Consider the following 19,836-nt stretch of genomic DNA (forward strand, 5'->3'; position numbering starts at 1 on the left):
GTTATTCCCCATTTCTGTTATATTGTTTCATCTGAGAATTGGTTGAAGTTTTAAAATGTCAAGATAAAAATGCATCATTCTCTAAGGTAGTCAGCCAAACACAAGACAGTGCTCTTTCAGTTCTCAGCTTGTTAACATTAAATGCAATTTCCAAGGCTAACTTCAAGGGTTTCTTTAAATCAAGTATGTTGAAACAGCAACTTAATATATATAAATAACCTTCATAACTGTAAATATCTTACATGAATATAGACTTATGAATGTTCGGATCTTATATTTCATCTCTTCTTTTTTAACAGAGCATTAAGAAGAAAAATACAAACAAACAGGAGATGAGCACATATCTAAGATTCATTGTGTCTCGCATGAAGGAGCGGGTAAGTCACATCGTGGGAGTCTTTTACAATTTCCCCAAATGTATTTTACTCTGGGTGAGTGTTAAAAATGTCATGGTTGATAAGCATTATGTATATATAGTCTGTATAGTAAGCACTATGAAGGATGAAAGCTGTCTGACAGCTTTGTGAGTAAAGTGTTCTAAGACTTTTAGACCATTTTTTCTCCATTTTTGCCGCAGTAAATGAGAAGCATTTAAATAGTTAAAGTTCATTTACCATAGTGAACATTCCATAGTTAGTGTTTAATTATGAAAATTTACAAAATAACTTTGTTTACCAGAACTTTCAGAAATGTTTTGTTACACTATGTCGCATGTGCACATTTTCCAAATACATTTTAACCATGCTTGCTAAGATTTTCCTTAGAGGTAGAAAATATTTGAGTATTAGGAATTGATATTTTGTACCTATCTTTCTTTGTCTACATTTAAAATTGATTTATCTAATACTCTTTTAGGCTATAGATCTTAATAAAAAGGGGAAAGACAATAAACATCCAATGTACAGGAGGCTGGTGCATTCAGCTGTTGATGTTCCCACCATACAAGAGGTAAAGTCACTTCCTTTTATTTCTGTTTCAAATATAATCTCTTAGTTATCATATTAAAGAAAAATTTAATGATCAAGGATTCTGGTCATCAGTGTTTCTCCAAAAAATATGTTTTTATCCCAGTTTCTTACTAAAAGTGAAATTACCAGGTAAGGAATTAGTTATTGTTGATATATACCAATGCATCTGAATCAACTCATAGCTAAACCTCCAGTGGACTTTCAGAAGCAGTAAATCACACGTGAGAGCCCATATTTCTCATGTGGATTCTAACTGCTTGCTTTTGGCTTAGCACAACTTCTTACCACTAAGCCACCTGAGCCCCCTAAGGAATTAGTATTTTTCAGTTTTATGTACTTATTCTACCACATTCTATGCTTGCATATGCATCTGAGATCTACGCTATGCTGTGCATGCTATACCATACATCTGAGAACTGGACAGTGAATAGAGATGTCTTGGAGAGGGTGCAGCCAGAGTGCTGCAGGAATGATGAGGCTTCTCCTCACATACTTTGGGGATGTCGGTAGGAGGGGCTATTCCTTGGAGAGGGACATGATGCTGGAAAAGGTCAGCAAAGGAGAGAAAGACCCTCAACCAAGTGAATTGATATGGTGACCGCTGCAGTGAGCTCTCATGTGTCAGGATGTGTGAAGATGGCACAGGACAGGACAGGCTTCAGATCTGTTGTTCGTCAAGTCCTTTTTGGTCCTGCTTGACTCAACAGCAGCTAACAACAACAACAACAACATTCTACCGCAAATATGTGGCACCTTTTAAAGGCCTTGGTATTATGCCAGTTACAAGTTTTTTAAAAATTGTTTTACTGTGATAAAAATATATAGTAAACTTTTGCTATTAGACCTATCGATCCTTCATGAGTGCTGGTAAGTGACAACTTACTATAGGTTGGCAAATTTAATATCTCAGACATAGGAAACTATTTTCTGTACATGGCTTTCTAATGTTAGCTGGAGTTCATACGGTCCTTTCAGGTTAAAATGAGAGGCTTGATCTAGTTTTGAAAAATAATGTCATGAACTTGTTCTGTTGCACGTAGAGTCGCTTTCAGTCAGAACCAATTCAGTGATGCCTAACATGTTAATTACTCTATGAGGGAACTCTGGTGGCCTGATGGTAAGAATCTGGGCTGCAATCCTGAAGGCATGTGGTTCAAATCTGCCATCTCTTCTGTGGGAGAATGATGGGCAGTCTCCTTCTGTGTGATTAATTGCCTCTGAAAACAAGGTCCCTTATGGATCGGTAGTGACTTGATGGTACACACAACAGCAACTCCTAGATTATAAAGCAGCTCTGGTGGCTTGGTGGGCAGGAAGTTGCATGGTTCAAATCCACTAGGTGCTCTGAGGGAGAAAGATGAGCATTCTCCTCCCATGTGATTTACTGTCCAAAAATTCACTAGAGGCTCAGCTATGAATCAGGTCTCACTCAGTGGTACATAATATAACACAGATGACATAGGCCTTTCTCTTATGTAGCTCAGGCCCGTAGACCTAAGTTAACACTAGGTAGATAAGTGGTGGTGTCTTAGTGATATATTTAGTAAGCTCTTACTGTGAGCAAGCATTGTAAGTAAAATAGAGAAGATGACATGATTTTTCTGCTTCAGACTGAAATGCCATTTAGAATACAGGCTCTGGGAATTGCAAAAGTCCAAATGAAAACTGAGTGTGTTGAGAATGCTTGGAAGTCTTTCTCAGCCTGTTTGCAAAGGGGAGTCATTCTGGAGGGGATTTTAAATACCAATTCTTTTAAACAGCACCAAGATTCACCAAAGACCAGTAAATCTGAAATTCAAGTGTAGAACTCAGAAATCACTATTTGTAAATAATCTGTGGACTAAGTGTCCTATCAGAATTTGGTACCTCTGAAAGGGAAAATCTGGAAAGCTTTCAGGGGAGAAATGGCACTTGGATTGGTTCTTGGAGGATTCCTGAGCAGAGACTGAGAGAGGGGAAAGATGGCTGTGTTAACTATTCCTTACAGGCATTACGTCAAGTTCTTTTCTAAATGTATAACCAAGACAACTTGCAGCTTCCATCTTCCAATTTCCCAAGTGTACAAACAAGTACATAACCAAGAGAAACTGATTCTTCCAGCTAACATTGTTAACCACACCTGGGAATGTTTGTCTGATAAAACACCCTGGGGTTGCTTTCATAATCCTCCCTTTTGGAAGCCAAAGGCAAAGTTGCAGAGAACTTAATCAAGAAAATTCTTTTCACATATTACTCTAGAATTTTTTTAAAAATCCTGGCATTACCTTGAGATAGAGATATATATATTGAGGAATACAGGTTGTTATTAGAACTCTTTTTCACTTTTCCAAATAGTATCTAGTCCTTTTAATTTTTTTTTTATTATTTTGTGTATATGTACCGTCAAATTGGATCTGACTGGTACAGGAGGAGATTGTCCCCGGTTCATTTTTTTAAATGTACCTTCTAAATAGTTATGATAAGCTGTTACAAAGGCTAAAATTATTTATGCCAGTAAATTAATATAGAGCATGGTTATGGGTGCTTTTAAGTGATGTACTATCCTTAATTATATTCAAACTACAAATGGAGTTGTTACTTTACCCATATTCCCTGTCAGTACTATAGTACAGCAGTAGTCTTACCGTTATACTGGAAAACTCTATTGTGTTCCAAACTCTAATTTGTTACCATAATGCAGACAATTACTTTCACTAGTACCTGTTGCCATTTTCTTTTTTGTCTTCTGCAGAAAGTGAATGAAGGGAAATACCGAAGTTATGAAGAGTTCAAAGCTGATGCGCAACTCCTTCTCCATAATACAGTTATTTTCTATGGAGGTTGAATATTTTTGGGGTTTTTGTGTGTGTGTGTGTGTGTGTGTTAAATATCATTTTTATTCTATAGTAAAAATATTTTATAATATAAAACACTAAATTTAAAAAATCAGCACGAGTGGCATTAAAGACCTGATATTTAGAGTTTAAACTGCCAAGGCTATTTGGTGATACAGTTACAGCTTACAGAATTGATTGGCCGAATACACAACTGTAATATAACAGATAATGACAATGTTGTGGTTATTAGTAGTTTTATAAGTATTTGTCTTAGTTGAGACAATTTATGAATGCTCTGATTAATCTTGAAATTTCCCATTGATTTCATTTAATAGCATTGAAAGTTAAAAGGTCACACTATACCTAGAAAAGGAATGGTTCTGTTGCACATCAAAATAAAAAAATGCTTATAAACTTTGTGTTGCCTGAATTTCACTTAGAATATATTTTTTGGTTTGAAATGGTTTATATCCACTTTCATTAAACTGAAAATTATGATCTTAATTTTTACAGTCTTTTGTTTCTAGATTCTTTGGTAATAGGTACTGTCAATCTTTAATTACAGCAGACAGCGAGCAAGCCGACATAGCAAGGATGCTATATAAAGACACATGCCATGAGGTATGACTAATGTCAATAAGCACACTCTTGTAATAATAAAAAGTAATTTCTTTTTAGGCTTTTTTCTCTTATATGAAGTATGGCATTACCTTTACATATTAGCTTATTTCATATTTGTAATACATTAGAAAGACATAGAGAAAAAATGTTTTTTAAGCAAAACTATAGTTGAAAAAATCCTAGGAATTAGTTACTAAATAACTTGTACAAGGAAGCCTGTTTTCCTCATCTGTAACAGTCCTTCAAAGCTGTTAGATTACATGGATAATGGATGTGTTTAAATGTATTGTCCTTGACACACACACTCAGTAAATGTGCCCTATTTGAATGGAGAATTCACATTTCAGTTTCATAATAGTCTGTACAGCCCCCAAAAAAAGTTTCTATTTATTTGATAAATTAAATATGTATTTAAGAAGTATCTGTGGTTATTCTCATTTGAAACATTCACTTGTAACTATCCTGGTTTTAAAAGCATGTCTCTTAGAATTTCTATAAAAATTTTCATTTTCAAAATTTATTTCCAATTTTACTTTTGCTTTTATTTAATCAAATAATTTTCATTGAGTTTCAGGAACTAGAGTGGCGGGTGTAGTGAACAATTGCAAGCTTTCTCCTTGTTGTTGTTGTTGTTGTTACGTGCTGTCGAGTCACTTGCAACTCATAGCGACCCTATGCACAGCAGCCCTAAACCCTGCTCTATCCTGTGCCAGTCGCACTGCCTCCGACACACCCATCCCAATTACCCCAGTCACTGAATCAGTCCACCTCATAGAGAGTCTTCCCCTCTTGCGCCGTCCCTTCACCCTACCAAGCATGATGTCCCTCTCCAAAGACCTGTCCCTCCTTGCAACATGCCCAAAGTATGTCAGATGAAGCCCCAGAATCCTTGCCTCCAAGGAGGAGCCTGGTTTAATCCTCTCTAGGATAATCTGTTTGTTTTCTTGGCTACGTAGATCTACCTTATAAAGAGGAAAATTGCGGGTATGATAAAGGGGGTGAGGGAACAAATCATTTCCTTCACCAGTTGTAAAAAAAAGAGTATCAGAAGAAAATAGTATGCCAGAGACACATTGGAGCGTGAGGCCTAGATGCTGCTATTTTTAGTAGCTATTTTCTAGATAAATCTAGATTTACATTTTTTAGAAAATAACAAAAACTGAGAGCTAAACAAGCCAAAGATACTAGATGAGTTTGAAAGCAGGTCTGACGAGGAGTTGAAGTGCAAATCAGGCCCATAGAAATGGTCTTAACAGGAAAGGGACCAATATTTCTAGTATCATTTACTGAGAAATTAAATTTCTAAACTTATATTAGCCAAGAAGAGTGTACATGGAGTGAAATTCAAGACTGTATATTAGTGAGATTTAAGTTGATGTCTACATTTATATAGCTTAATGTACATGAATATTTTATATAGACTAAAATAGTTTTTCTTTTACAGCTGGATGAACTACAGCTTTGCAAGAATTGCTTCTATTTGTCAAATGCTCGCCCTGACAACTGGTTCTGTTATCCATGTGTATGTAAAATGCTGTAAAACTTCTGTCTTTTTCTTCTTATGTGTGCAAGGTTTGTGAAGGTAGAGGGTCAGCCAAAGAGAGGAAGCTCTTGTTCAGGATAGACTGGCACCGTGACCGTGTGAAGCAGCCTGTCCTTCAGACGTGGGGTTGCCCTGTGCAGAAATCAAAGGCCACAGAAAGCAATAATGAATCTATTTAGAAGGACTATAACCTTTAAAGAACTTTACTGTTGTTACTGGCTACTGCCATTGGTTACTACACATGGTAACCCAAGGTCTGTAGAATCTGCTGCTCCATAGGGTTGTCAGAGCTGTGAGTTCACAGAAGCAGTTAGCCAGCCTTGCCTTCTCAGGTACCTCTGGGTAGAATCAAACCTCTGACCTTCTGCTTAGCAGTGTGCACAATAGCCATCTCCACCACCCCAGTACTCAGGTTTGGTCCTGTTCTAGAATCTTCCTCTTTCTAACAAGCTAATCTTGTTCAGATCTGCTGGGCCCTGAAATATACTTTATGAAGCAAAGTTGTTAGGTGCCATTGGGTCACCGATGACTCCTTGTGACTCTGAGAAGAGCAGGTCAGCACTCTGCCCTGTCCCGTGCATCCTCACTCCCCACCATTGAGCCTGATGTTGCAGTAAGTGTGTCAGCCCGTTATCAAGAGGCTTCCTCTTTCACTGACCCTCAGTCATTCCCTGAATGCTGTGTATTTCCAAGGACTGGCTCCTCCTGATAACACAGCCAGAGTGTGTGAGATGAACTTTTACCATCCCTGCCTCTAAGAAAACAGGGTTTTCTGTTTTCCATTAATACTTAACATGGCTCTTGGCTTCAAGGACTCCCTCATTCCAAAGTACAGTAGATTACAGAGAAGAGTATCTTTCCTGTCTATACCTAGAAATCAAAGTTCACATTGCTACTCTTACCCAGACTTGAATTTTTAGTACGTTTCCCAAAGAGAAAATCAACCAGCTGGCTTGGGGAGGAGGGCAGAGCATGGAGTTATGTTTGTTTAGGAGTTAGAAAAGAGAATGTTCAGAAAAACAGATTAACTGAGTAGTACAAAAAAAGTGGTATGCTTATGTTTGATACTTTAAAGTGATATAACAAGGCAAACCATTGTGTTTCTAGATACCCAATCATGAGCTTGTCTGGGCTAAAATGAAAGGGTTTGGGTTTTGGCCAGCCAAAGTCATGCAGAAAGAGGACAATCAAGTCGACGTCCGCTTCTTTGGTCACCACCACCAGAGGTAATTCATTAATCGCATATGCAGAGGATCAGGGTTTTACAAGTAAACAAATCTGCGTAATTAGTCACACTTTTGTCAACATTCTGATGATTTTTTGCATCAGAGAAATTATAAAACTGATTTTTTAAAAAAAGAAACAAAGTGAGCACAGCACTTAATTACACAGTTAATGATGATGTCTATAAGTTCTATTTCTAGGTGTATTTCAGGTATCCCTTACTAGACGGAGAGCATTTTCAGTAACTGACACCCATGTTTATACCAGCCTGAATGGCTGTGAGTTGAAAGGGCTCTCAGAATATGTTTTTTTTTAATAGTGTAGTATTGATATTATAACTGCTTTAAGGCCTCGTTAATCACTTTAAGAGATGTTATTGCCGTTGTTGTTGTGCACCTTCAAGTCGGAACTAACCCATACCTGACCCCATGGCGGGTTTTCAGAGGCAGTTAATCACTCTGGAGGAGAATACCCATCCTTCTCCCATGGAGCAGCTGGTGGCCTCGAAGTGCATGCTTTCGGGATTACAGTGTAGCTTCTTGCCACTAGGCCACCAGAGCTCCCTCTTTAAGCTATAGACAAAATTTATTAATTAGAAGTAGAAGAGAGCATTAATCTTGTAGTCAGAATGCACATAAATACCTTAAATATGCATAGTAATTGTATCTATAACCACGAGATATTTTTTAATTTAGATTTTAAAGTTTTCTGTTGGTAGTGAGATTTATACACATTTTGAGATTTACATTTTCATGAATGTCACCACTGCAGACATGTTAATAGGGGAAGGCAAGTAGTCAGCCCGTGTTCTTAGTGTTGCACCTTGCAAAGAACAAGCCCTTATCGTCACTGAATAGTACATGTAGAAACTGTTATGTGTATCACGAACAATAACAAAGTAAATAGACGGAGAGAAATAAAGATCACTTTAACCGTCCATGAAATGCCTTCTACCAGGCCCAAAGGATTAAAACTTAGGCAAATTTCGTTAGTATAAAAAAGTTAGAGCTAAGGGACTTTATTCCATGCTTAATGAATTTCCAGTAGTTTGGCTGCATGAAACCTGTGGATATATAGTTGTAAAATCTTTAAAAACTAGTTCTGTAAACCAGTATAAAATAAAAATTTCCTTTAAAAAAATAGTTCTATTTTTTTATCTGTAGGTACACAAATAAGCTGAGATGTTATGTCAAGAAACATTAAATAACTCAATAATCTGTTCTGAAAATATGGTTTTAATTATGTTATTATTAAGTGAGTAACTTTGAATGTTACATGCTTGCTACATCATATTAATTTGATTTCACTTTCTCATCAAGCCAGACAATGTAACAACAGATAGATCAACAGGCGAGTGACAGGTAATCTCTGTGTAGAAACCATCATTTCTAATTGAGACCTAGGGGAAGCACTGACTAGAATCACTAGATAAGCTAAATAAATGTATGTTCTGTTTTCAACATTTAAAGCTTCTCTATTCTTGGGCATGATATTTAAATTTCTTTGAGCCTTCACTTTGTCACCTGTAAATTAGAAGTCCCTATAGTTCTACCTCATGAGTGTTTTTGTAACATTAAAATGTTTATATAGAGAGATCTAACCACAGTACCAGGAACAGTTAGCATGATAATAGTTAGCTGTTGTTACGCAGACATGCAAAGAATAGAATAGAAAGGAAATGTTTCATTCAATTTAGTCTCTTTTATTAAAATTCAGCTAATTTAGAAAACCATGAACTCTGTTGTTTTTACAAAGTCCATATTGGTGGGTAATGCGAACCATCTGATAATAGAAATAAATGCTTTCAGAACTTTTTCATCACTTTGCAAACAGCTTTATAAGTATCTTCAACCATTTATATGTTACTCTGTTTTTACGTCATTGCATTTGCTAGCAAAAAATATTTGAACTAATCTACTTGAATCTTTGGGGTTTATCACCTTAAGATAGAATGAAAACATAAAATTACATTTCCACGGTATAAACAGAAAAGCACATTTTCCCAAGCTTCCTGTTTTCTAGAAAAATGTTACTCCGATGAGTCTTATACAAAAACTGCCCATCTACACATTTCACAGTTCTGTATCCCAGTGCGGGCAGTTCTGATGGTGCGGTCCATAGAGAGTTGGACTGCTGACTCAAAAGCAGTGCCTCTCTGGTGGTTGAAATCCACCAGCTCTGCCCGGGGAAATGGACATTCTGCTTGTGGGTGTTTTATAGCCTTTGAAAACTGGCAATGAGGGAGAGGTTCTAAGAGTATCCCAACTTTGACCTGGTGCTCCAGCAGATGTCTTCTGTGGCTCAGATATCTGTATGGTTTCCTATCTCATTTGTGACATTTTTCTGACTGGAATGTCTCCTATTACCTGGTCCCACTATCTAAATCTTATTCTCCTCTCAAGATCAAGTTCACAGGAATCTATCCACTCAAAACCAAATGAAAATCTCTCCCTCTCCACAACACCCTAAAGTCACCTTTACTACGTGCTACAATGAATTATGATTCATTTCTAGGTCTTTCTGAGAAAATTTTAAGCTTCTTAAGGGCAGAACATAGGTGGCTTGTCATTGTTGTTGAGTACTGTCGAGTTGGAACCGACCCATAGCTGACCCTCCAGCAGGTTTGCACACAGCTCTGGGATTGCAGCACAGCTTCTTACCAGCCTAGGGGTAAAGAATTGCGTTGTCCACCCAAAGGCACGCGGTATGAATCTACCAGCTGCTCCAAAGGAAAAAGATGGGCAGTCTCTTTCAGTACTGTCACTGAAAACCCACTGGAGGAGGAGCTGTCAGCCTTTATTTGACAGACAGAAACTCATAGGTATACAGGTGTCTATAATAGGTTCATAAGTGGCCTAAGAATTAGGAGATCTAAACTTTACTCAGATTCTAGCAGCTATTTTGTAGTTTACTGTAACCCATATGGGCAACAGCTCCTTCACCTCTACAATGAGACAGAAGAACTAAAGATCAAGTAGATTCTAATTAACCTTTATGTTTTTATAATAGCTTACAATGGTATAACAAAACCTTGTTGAATTGATACAACCTTCCAGAGTGAAACTAATTTAAATCTAGTCAAGAAGTTAATGTCCAAAACAATGTTCTTGAATGTTTAACATTCATTCCATTTGAACTGATTATATTATTCATTCTGTAGTTTATATAATTGAGAGGCACTTAAATTATAGTTGACAGCTAAGCACTTAATTGCTAAATCATACTCTTTACTCATTAATCATGGTCTATCTAATAATGAGGAGCATGACATAATTCAAGTAATATTTTTTGGCTATTCTCATTTTATATAAATTAGTGTGTGTATATATCTCATGAGAAGCACTGGGCATTTTCAGATTATTATGTAGTGCCAATCAGCAGATGGACAGATAAGCTGTTTACCTGATCATTATGAGAAAATATTTTCAGATCAATTAAAGGAAGTATTTTAAAAAGCACTTGTGAAGAATATAGCTATGAACTATGACTTGAGCTCAGCAATTTAAAGAAAAGAATGAGTCACTTCAATTCTGAGACTCATTCTTTGATGACTTTAAAAAATACCTCACCTATGTTCTGCTTGGTAAGAGTATATTTTTCAAGCCGTAATTAACAGATCAGGTTAGATCAGAATTGCCACAAATAGTACTTCCACGCTAGCTGGAGTACTAAGTGTACAGCTTTCCCTACCGGTTGGGAAATGTCTAACAATACCACGTTTAAATATTGTTTTTAGAGCCTGGATTCCTTCTGAAAACATACAAGATATTACAGTCAACATTCACCGGTTGCATGTTAAGCGCAGTATGGGCTGGAAAAAGGCATGTGATGAATTGGAATTACATCAGCGTTTCCTCCGTGAAGGAAGATTCTGGAAGTCTAAGAACGAGGACAGAGGTGAAGAAGAGGCCGAATCCAGTATCTCCTCTACCAGTAATGAGCAGGTGAGTTGTGTCTCAATGAGAAAGTAATTATTAATAATTGCTGTTAAATGTGAAAATTGTTAGTGTACACTCCTTACTGTAATGAACAGATTCTGACCTTTTTCCTGTTTTATATAAACATTTATATAAAACCCAATTGAGATAAACAAAGCCCACCGTTAACCTTGATGCTGACCCTACCACCAGTAAGGAGGGCCTCAGAACACTGTTCATTTTTGAAAGTACGTTAAACCTTTAAAGCTGTCAATTACCAGGGTAGGTAAAGTGGTAAACCAAGTATTTGAAAGAGCTAGGGGACAAGTGAGCAAATTTACTTACTTCTTTCCTGTGGGTCCATTACTAATATTTTCTTCAGAGAAGTATTTTTTAGTATCTGGAATAATACACTATTACTTTTATAATGCCTACAGCTGAAGGTCACTCAGGAACCACGAGCGAAGAAAGGACGACGTAATCAAAGTGTGGAACCCAAAAAAGAAGTAAGTTGCCTGCCTGGCGGTGCCCAAGTGGCAATTGAAACAAGAAATAGTTTTTAAATTGTGGTCAGAATATTTGCTCCTGGTGGGCATTTGTGAAGTGAGTGCAGTTGCTGTCATTCAAACAGTCACAGTCATGTTTGAACCCACCTTCCTGACTGGTCCTGTCATTACCTCCTGTCACTAAATAATAAACATACACTGAAAGTCCCCATCATAGAACTACTGAGCAAGTTTTGGCCAGGTACACCAGCACTTTGCTTTACGGTGCTGCATTTCTTGGTAATACTGGGATTGGTTTGGTTTGTTTTTTTCCATAGCATTAAAATTAAAGCACTTAACCACTAAATCAGTTGTTGTCTTTGTTGTTGTTAAGTACCATAGAGTCATAAATGACTCATAGCGACCCTATGAACAAAAGACCTGAACACTTACTTGTATAACTTCCATCATTTCTCCAAGTTCATAGAGTTTCCAGAAGCAAGCTATTTCGGAAGTAGATGCCGCTCCTGCTTCTAAGCTTGTTTTAATCAGGTAGCTCCACCAAACACTGTCCACCATGGGTAAGGTAACCATTATCACATTTGACACATCAGGGTTAGAGTATTCAGTATCGCAGCAACCACGATTTACCTCTGTACAGCAAGTGGACAGACCAGTGCTAAACCACTTAGAAGAATGTTTGACCAAAACAATTAAAACCAGGCCTGAGGGCCACAGATTAAAATCATCCACCTTTGGCTTAGTGTCATTTTCTATCCATTAGGCCAAAGGAGCTCTCTCTATGACTCACAGCAATTCTATGAACAACAGATCTGACCCTTGCCCTATCTACGCCATCCCCACAATCTCAGACACGCTCAAGCCGTTGCTACAGTCACCATATCATCCATCATGTTGAGGATCTTTTCTTTGGCCTTTCACTTCACTCAGCAAGATCACTAAATTAACATTTAAAACCTGGTAGATACAATCACTAAGCTCAGCCATATTTAATGATATGATACATGCATGGTTTAAAACCATATATTAATCTGGGCATAATCCAAAGACATTCCGTTAAAAGTGCTTTAGAATCTTAGGAGGTCTGTCCCAGAAATGATTATAAGTTGTTTAAAATGTTTTTCTACTATGTATGGTAACTTTTTAAACTATTTTAAAAGCAAACTTAATTAAAAAAAAACAACACTATTAATATATAATGACACTAAGTTCTGATTTAGAGCTATTACAGCTACTAATTACTGGTTTTAGAATATTTTTTATTATTTTATTAATTGATGTGTTTCAACAGCAGTTTATTACATAGCCATGTATGTTCATCACTGTCTTGCCGTTCCAGTGGACTTTGTATTGGTGAAGGCTAGCACTCTTTTTTATAGCTAAGCACTTTCTTACTCGTAGGAACCAGAGCCTGAAACAGAAGCTGTAAGTTCCAGCCAGGAAATTCCCACAATGCCTCAGCCAATTGAAAGAGTTTCAGTTTCAACTCAGACCAAGAAGTTAAGTGCCTCTTCTCCACGAATGCTGCATCGAAGCACTCAGACCACTAATGATGGAGTGTGTCAAAGCATGTGCCACGACAAATACACCAAAATTTTCAATGACTTTAAAGATCGAATGAAATCCGATCACAAGCGAGAAACTGAAAGAGTTGTACGAGAAGCTCTAGAAAAGGTAACGCTTATCGCTACTGGTATACGCACTGCAGGCTCCTTCCTAAAACACGGCCACGGGGTGCCTGGCATCGCTGGAGTGGTTGACCAGCTTATTTATGCATTAACCCAAGAGCAGCATTTTACAGCAAAAAAACTATGTCTTTCAATAAATGTAATTGTAGAAAACATACAGTAAAGCGGTTGTAGTTACACAACTGAGCTGATATATGTGATTTAACCTTTTTCATTTAGCTACGTTCTGAAATGGAAGAAGAGAAAAGACAAGCTGTAAATAAAGCGGTAGCCAATATGCAGGGTGAGATGGACAGAAAATGCAAGCAGGTAAAGGAGAAATGTAAAGAAGAGTTTGTAGAAGAAATTAAGAAGCTGGCAGCACAGCACAAACAACTGATTTCTCAGACCAAGAAAAAACAGTGGGTAGGTATCAGCATTTTTTTTTTTTTTTCAATTTAACCAACTTCCAAAAATGTACCACAGGTATAAGAAAAATCAGTTATTCCTGAGTAAAGATGAAATTCATAACCCTAATTTTAAAAAATTAATTATAGGTCCAATAATCTCTGAACCCTGTATCTTACTTTACTGAAATATTGCTCAGAATTATTTTGTTAAAATGAAATTATTATACTTTAGTACACAAAGTATATAACTCTTTCAGTTATAAGTCTTTTCTCTGAGTAAATAGGAAGTATCTCAGTTGTGACAGAAGAAATGTTATTAGCACAACAGTAAAATATTTTCAAATGTTACTGGATTTAGCATTTATTAGAGTAACAGAATAAGAAATGACCTTTACTTTGTAGGAAAGTCTCATTGTGGGCTCCTTACAACCTGATTGAAGACATTTTTATCATGGTAGTAAATCTTGTTTACCTTTTATTAAAAGTTTTCTGAGTACACAGATATATTTACATAATGAAGAAGATTCTTTAAGTATTATGTAAATTTTTTATAAAGAACTACATGGAAACTCTGATAAAGACTCACAAGAGGAAATTTAGCAGATAATTTAGAAAACTACTTGACAAGAAATTGGGAGAAAAAACTGAAGAAGAAATAATTATCAGTAGGCAGAAATCAAGATGTGGTCAGAATAACAACAGAATACCCCAAGACCATGTCTGTAATAATTTAACTTCATCCCGTGCCTCAAAAAGGCAGAAAGTAGACTTTGATTTATGAGAAGCTACCTCTACAACTTTACTAAAGAATCGAGGAAACAGGAAGAGGAGGCTATTAAAACCAGTTATAATACTGCTTTTCAAACCCTTTACTATTTGTGAGACCAGTAATGCAGCAGCTCCTGTGTTGAGTTGCTCATGGAAAGGCTAGATGTTTGTGTGGACACGGAGGGCCTGGTTCACGTTTGGAGAAACCGCAACTGCACCCTGGTGGGGAGTACAGAGTTACTCCAACGTGTATGGGCTGCCATGAGCCGGCATCAACGGATGGCAACTAATTCCCTCTGCACAGAAGCCGAAGTTGTAGTTCATCACAACTGCAATACTTTTTAGATAAGGAATTTGATGCTCAATTCCTAATAAGCGAGGTAGGGAGCAAGGGCTGAATCCCTGACAAGGTTAGGCCAACGAATCTGTCCAGTACACTAAGCACAGGAAGCTCCTAGTTCGCTCACTCATTGGATTCTCCATTCTCACTGTTACTGTTGTGGGCAGCAGTCAGCACTAACTCAGAGCTGACCCGCCAGCAGGTTTTCATAGGCAGTTAACCACACAGATGAGATTGCCTGTTCTTATCCTGTGGACAGCTGGTGGACTTGAGGAGAGTACCTTTGGGATCACAGTGCAACTTCTAACCATTAGGCACTAGCACTCCCATTTGTATTGTTTTGTATTGTGTATCATCAAGTTTCAACCGATCCATAGCTGACCCTCCGGCAGATTTTCAGAGACAGTTAATCACACAGGAGGAGCTTTCCCATCCTTCTGTGGAGTGGTATGGGCAGCATCAGGATGAATGGTGAAGAGATTGAGATTGTACAGAGCTTTAGTTTGCTTGGCTCCACAGTCAACAGTCTTGGCACCAGCAGCCAGGAAATTAAAAGGCGCATTGCCATGGGAAAGTCTGCTGTTAGGGACCTCTCCAAAGTGCTGAAGAGCAATGGTGTCTCTCTGGAGACTAAGGTGTGTCTGATACAGGCCATGCTTTTCGCAATCACCTGTTATGCATCAGAGAGTTGGACAATGACCAAGGAGGATAGAAGGAGAATTGATGCCTTTGAGCTGTGGTGCCGGAGAAGAGTATTGAGAATGCCATGGACTGCTAGGAAAACAAACAGATTCATCCTGGAAAGGGTTAAACCGGGTGGCTCCTTGGAGGCAAGGATTCTGAGGCTCCGTCTAATATACTTTGGACATGTTGTGAGGAGGGACCAGTCCCTGGAGAGGGATATCATGCTTGGGAGGGTGGAGGGACAGCGCAGGAGGGGAAGGCCCTCTATGAGGTGGATTGATTCAGTGACTGGGATAATCGGGATGGGAGTGATTGGCACAGGACAGAGCAGAGTTTAGGGCTGTTGTACATAGGGACACTATGAGTCACAAGTGACTCGACAGCACATAACAACAACAACTGACATTTAGACCAAATGGATCTTCACCTCTGCCTACTTGATGCCAGTGGCACCTCTCCTGCCTCACAATCCTGACAGTTACAAATATTTGCAAATAGGATAAAGGCTGAGAATTGAATACAAGATCTGAGCCCACGAGCTGTTCAGCCGAGTTGGTGATGGCGAGGGTGCCATGGCGTCACTGTGCCTCCCGGCTGTCGTGTGAACAGCTTTTCTCTCTCCTCAGTCCCCTGCAGCCTCCCTCTGCTCAGGCCCCTTGTTGTCATCTCTGTGGTGGTTCGTCTCTCAGGGGCCTCCTTGCTTTTGCTCACTTACTTCTTGCTCACTTTTGCTTTTCCAAGTCCAGTGTCCTCCAAGGACTGGCCCCTCGTGACAGCATGCTCACAGTATAGAAACGGGCTTCACCACCCTGCGTCTAAGCATCGTGGAGTGCCTCCTCCAGGACAGGGGGACTGTTGGTTTGGCAGTCCACGATGTGCTCAGTGCCTCTGCCCACACAGTGCCCAGGCTGTCGGTGGGTCCTCAGGCGTCCTTCAACTTTGTCCAGCTTTCACATGTGGATGGAGCACCTGGCAATAGGATAGCTTGGCTCAGACAAACCTTGGTTTTTTAAACTGGCATAAGGTGGCTGAATAACGTTGTAGGTTTAAGAAAAATTAGGGGAATCTGACTTAACAAGTATAGATAATTCTTTCAAGGAGTTTGTGAAGAAGAGCAGAACAGTAGAAGTAATTGCTGAAAAGGGAAGTGAAGAGAAAGCATCAATATTTGTATGCTGAAGGAGGAAAGACAACGTAATAGAGAGGAAAATAGTGACATTTTAGGTCTCGATAAGGTAGAGTGACACAGTGACTGTAGTAGTGTCTGTGAGGGAGCCCTGGTGGCATCGTGGGAAGGAGAACATGGTTCAAATCAAGGATATATGAGATGGTGAGGGTGGCCCACGGCAGGGTCACTGTGAGTCCCAGGTGACTCAACAGCACATAACAACAGATCTGCTGATAACTCAGGCCATCCACCACCTTCAGTTGTTTCCTCTCCATTCTGCTCAGTATATGCAGCATACTTGAATGTTCTTGGTGGTACTTATTTAAGACTGAACCAGAAATAAGATGTTAACAATCGTAATAATATCTTTGAAAGTTTGACTTCAGAAGTCTGTGGTTATAACCAACTTCCTTGACACTGAAACGCAAATCCTAAAACTTCCTCCCTGTTTGCTGTCTGTAGTGCTACAACTGTGAAGAGGAAGCCATGTACCACTGTTGTTGGAACACGTCATACTGCTCCATCAAGTGTCAGCAGGAGCACTGGCATGCGGAACACAAACGTACCTGTCGCCGGAAAAGATGAAAGCTGTATCCTTCCTGGAGAATCGCCCTGGTGATTACTGTTCTCAGACACAGCGGTTTTTGTTTCCAAGAAGCCAAAATTGTTTCGAATTTGCTTCCCATTTTGCACCAGCCTTTAAACACTTTTCGTGAAGAAATTTTGCACAGTAGTTTGGATCTTTTGTTAATGCTCCTCCAGAGTTTTCCAGGAGGTAAAAGTAACATCAGTGGAGGGTATTATTTTCAAGAAATTTTAATTGAGAATTTGTTGCATTTTCAGCAAATTTTAAAACATTTTTAGGTTTTACAGAGATTTTAACCTTTAAACAACAGATCTTTAAAACACAGGTGAATACAAGTGAGTTTAACAAAGAAACATTTAAAATAGATCTGAATGTAAGAACTGCAGAACTGTTTCAGAAATAAAACATACTACCTTGATGTAACGTTGAGTTCTTAACCTTGTTGAGCTGGTTTTGTTCAGCTTGATTTACTGTTTAAAGGCATTATCTATTGGTTATGCCAGTGGGTATATGATTGAATTTAGGGAACAGGGTTGACACAGCAGGTGCTAGTCCTGCATATTTTTTCTTAAATATTTCCCAATTGTGTTTTTCATTATTTCTTTTCAATATATAACTTTTATAACAAATTATTAGCTTGGATCTTGTAGTTTAAAATTGCAGGGAACTGGGGTAATCTTTTACTGAGCTGGATCTTAGAGAAAATGAATATTTAAATTTTAAAGTTTGCACATTTCATCTTTGTCCTAACATGAGTGCTTGTAACAAAGTAAGTAAATAAACAACAAAAATAAAATTCAAAGCCAAAAAACTACCTTTGCCCATATGTGAAATTATAGATGAGGCATTCAAATTTCTTTACTGTTTCCCTTCTCTCCCCAAATGTCATCTGACTGCCTATTATCTGGTGTCACCTAGTATATTGTTCGTTAATACTAAAAGGAAAGAAAGCACTTAAGTTTCACAGAAGCCGTTATGTTTGTAGTAATGGGTCATTGCTTATTAATGAACTCCATCACTGTACACAGAATGAAGAATAATGCATGTTCATTTTCTTGTATTAAAGATACCGTGATTTGTAAAAAGTCTGTATTTTGCGGAATGTCTGGATTAAGAAGCATTACCAATAGGAATGGATCGATAGTTGAATATTGATTTTTTTAAAATACATAGATTTATAAAATACAGCCAGGAGAATTTAAATTACTTTAAAAAAAAATCTCACAATTTATGTTTGTTTCAAAGGCTGTGACTGATCTTAGACCAAGTCAAATTCCCATTTGTCATTTAGTTATTTTTGAGGTTAGAGAAATAATTTGTAAATATTTATTTAGATCTTTGCTATTTATTAAAGGAATTACACACAATGGAAGTGAAAGAATCAGGAGAAAAGCCTTTTAAAAAGTTTTCTCTAGGTTTGTCAGGGTCACTCTAAAGATAAAAATGTAAGTAAGTCTTCTGTGAAATACTCATCCAGCCAATCTTGATACTGTTGCAGATGGTGGTGACACAAGTTAATTGACAAGCTGCTGCCAAATGGTGCAGGTTATTTTGTAACAATGTCACAGTTTCAAATGATAGACTTCAATTACACAGCAACTTGGAATAATTATCCCCTCCTTGTTGCTGTGCAATTAATCATGCTGCCACAGTGCTGTGATATTGATTGAATACATTATAACTAAGAAAAAATATCTCCTTCGATTGTTTTTAAGTTTTAAAAACTTCGATCCACCCCTATGAGAGCAAGTTCTTGTGGAAATATTTTTGGTGTAAAATCATTCCAGAGTATGTAATATTTAACTGATAGCTGCATGAAAGTAAGATTCGTGTGACTTTGGCTTTTTTGTCTCTGTTGACACGGTTGCACATTTCCAAGTTACTACAGCGTGAAAACTGTGTGTTTAAAAAAAAAACAAAATTAAAAAAAGAGATTGTGGCCTGGTTTTGTAAAAGTTTTAGGTAAAATTACAATTGATTGTTTTAGGAATCATTATTAAAAATTTTCTGCAAATCATAAAGCTATATAAAGGTGTTGAGCTTAGCCACTATGCACATTGTAATTACTCATTGTGGCTGTTCAGTTCTATGATGCATTCTGGCATTTTGTAAGCTGCTCTGACTAGCAATATATAGATTCATTTAATGTGTTAACATTGGTTAATAAATGTATTTAAAAAAACAACAACTAACTGGTTTTACTATATTGTTACTTTAGCCCAGTCCCCTTTAACAAACCAAACACAACTGTTGCTAAATGTCGATGATATACTGGGGGTTGTTGTTATTGTTGTTATGTGCCTTCAAGTCACCTGTGACTCATAGCAATCCTATATACAACAGCCCTAAACCCTACTCTATCCTGTGCCAATCTTATTGTCACTGAATCAATCCATCTCCTCGAGGGCCTTCCTCTCTTGTGCTGTCCCTCCACACTTCCAAGCATGATGTCCCTCTCCAAGGACTGGTCCCACCTTACAACTTGTCCAAAGTATGTCAGAAAAAGCTTGAGAAATCCTTACCTCCAAGTAGCAGCCTGGTCTCACCCTCTCTAGGATGAACCTGTTTGTTCTCCTAGCAGTCCATCGTATATTCAGCACTCGTCTTCAGCACCACAG

The 19,836-nt window shown here is 38.0% G+C and overlaps 1 protein-coding gene across 5 annotated transcripts in view; it reads left to right on the forward strand.

Moving 5' to 3' along the window:
* The window catches only part of ZMYND11 (zinc finger, MYND-type containing 11), a 137,102-nt gene extending 117,702 nt beyond the window's left edge, over positions 1-19,400 (forward strand). For 2 of the 5 annotated variants that reach the window (XM_006887664.1, XM_006887665.1), the window contains 11 exons: positions 300-377; positions 856-948; positions 3,700-3,787; positions 4,350-4,405; positions 5,850-5,927; positions 7,056-7,174; positions 10,909-11,116; positions 11,527-11,595; positions 12,997-13,269; positions 13,503-13,688; positions 17,095-19,400. In XM_006887664.1, the coding sequence (XP_006887726.1) occupies positions 300-377; positions 856-948; positions 3,700-3,787; positions 4,350-4,405; positions 5,850-5,927; positions 7,056-7,174; positions 10,909-11,116; positions 11,527-11,595; positions 12,997-13,269; positions 13,503-13,688; positions 17,095-17,217 (1,371 nt within the window). In that variant the 3' untranslated portion in view covers positions 17,218-19,400. The remainder of the gene's footprint in view (positions 1-299; positions 378-855; positions 949-3,699; positions 3,788-4,349; positions 4,406-5,849; positions 5,928-7,055; positions 7,175-10,908; positions 11,117-11,526; positions 11,596-12,996; positions 13,270-13,502; positions 13,689-17,094) is intronic. The other 3 variants (XM_006887666.1, XM_006887667.1, XM_006887668.1) reach the window with 3 other exon arrangements.
* Positions 19,401-19,836: the final 436 nt, after the last annotated feature.

The sequence above is a fragment of the Elephantulus edwardii genome, unplaced genomic scaffold (assembly GCF_000299155.1).
Source record: "Elephantulus edwardii isolate Elephantulus edwardi_28Jun2011 unplaced genomic scaffold, EleEdw1.0 scaffold00060, whole genome shotgun sequence".
NCBI classification, from domain to species: Eukaryota; Metazoa; Chordata; class Mammalia; order Macroscelidea; family Macroscelididae; genus Elephantulus; species Elephantulus edwardii.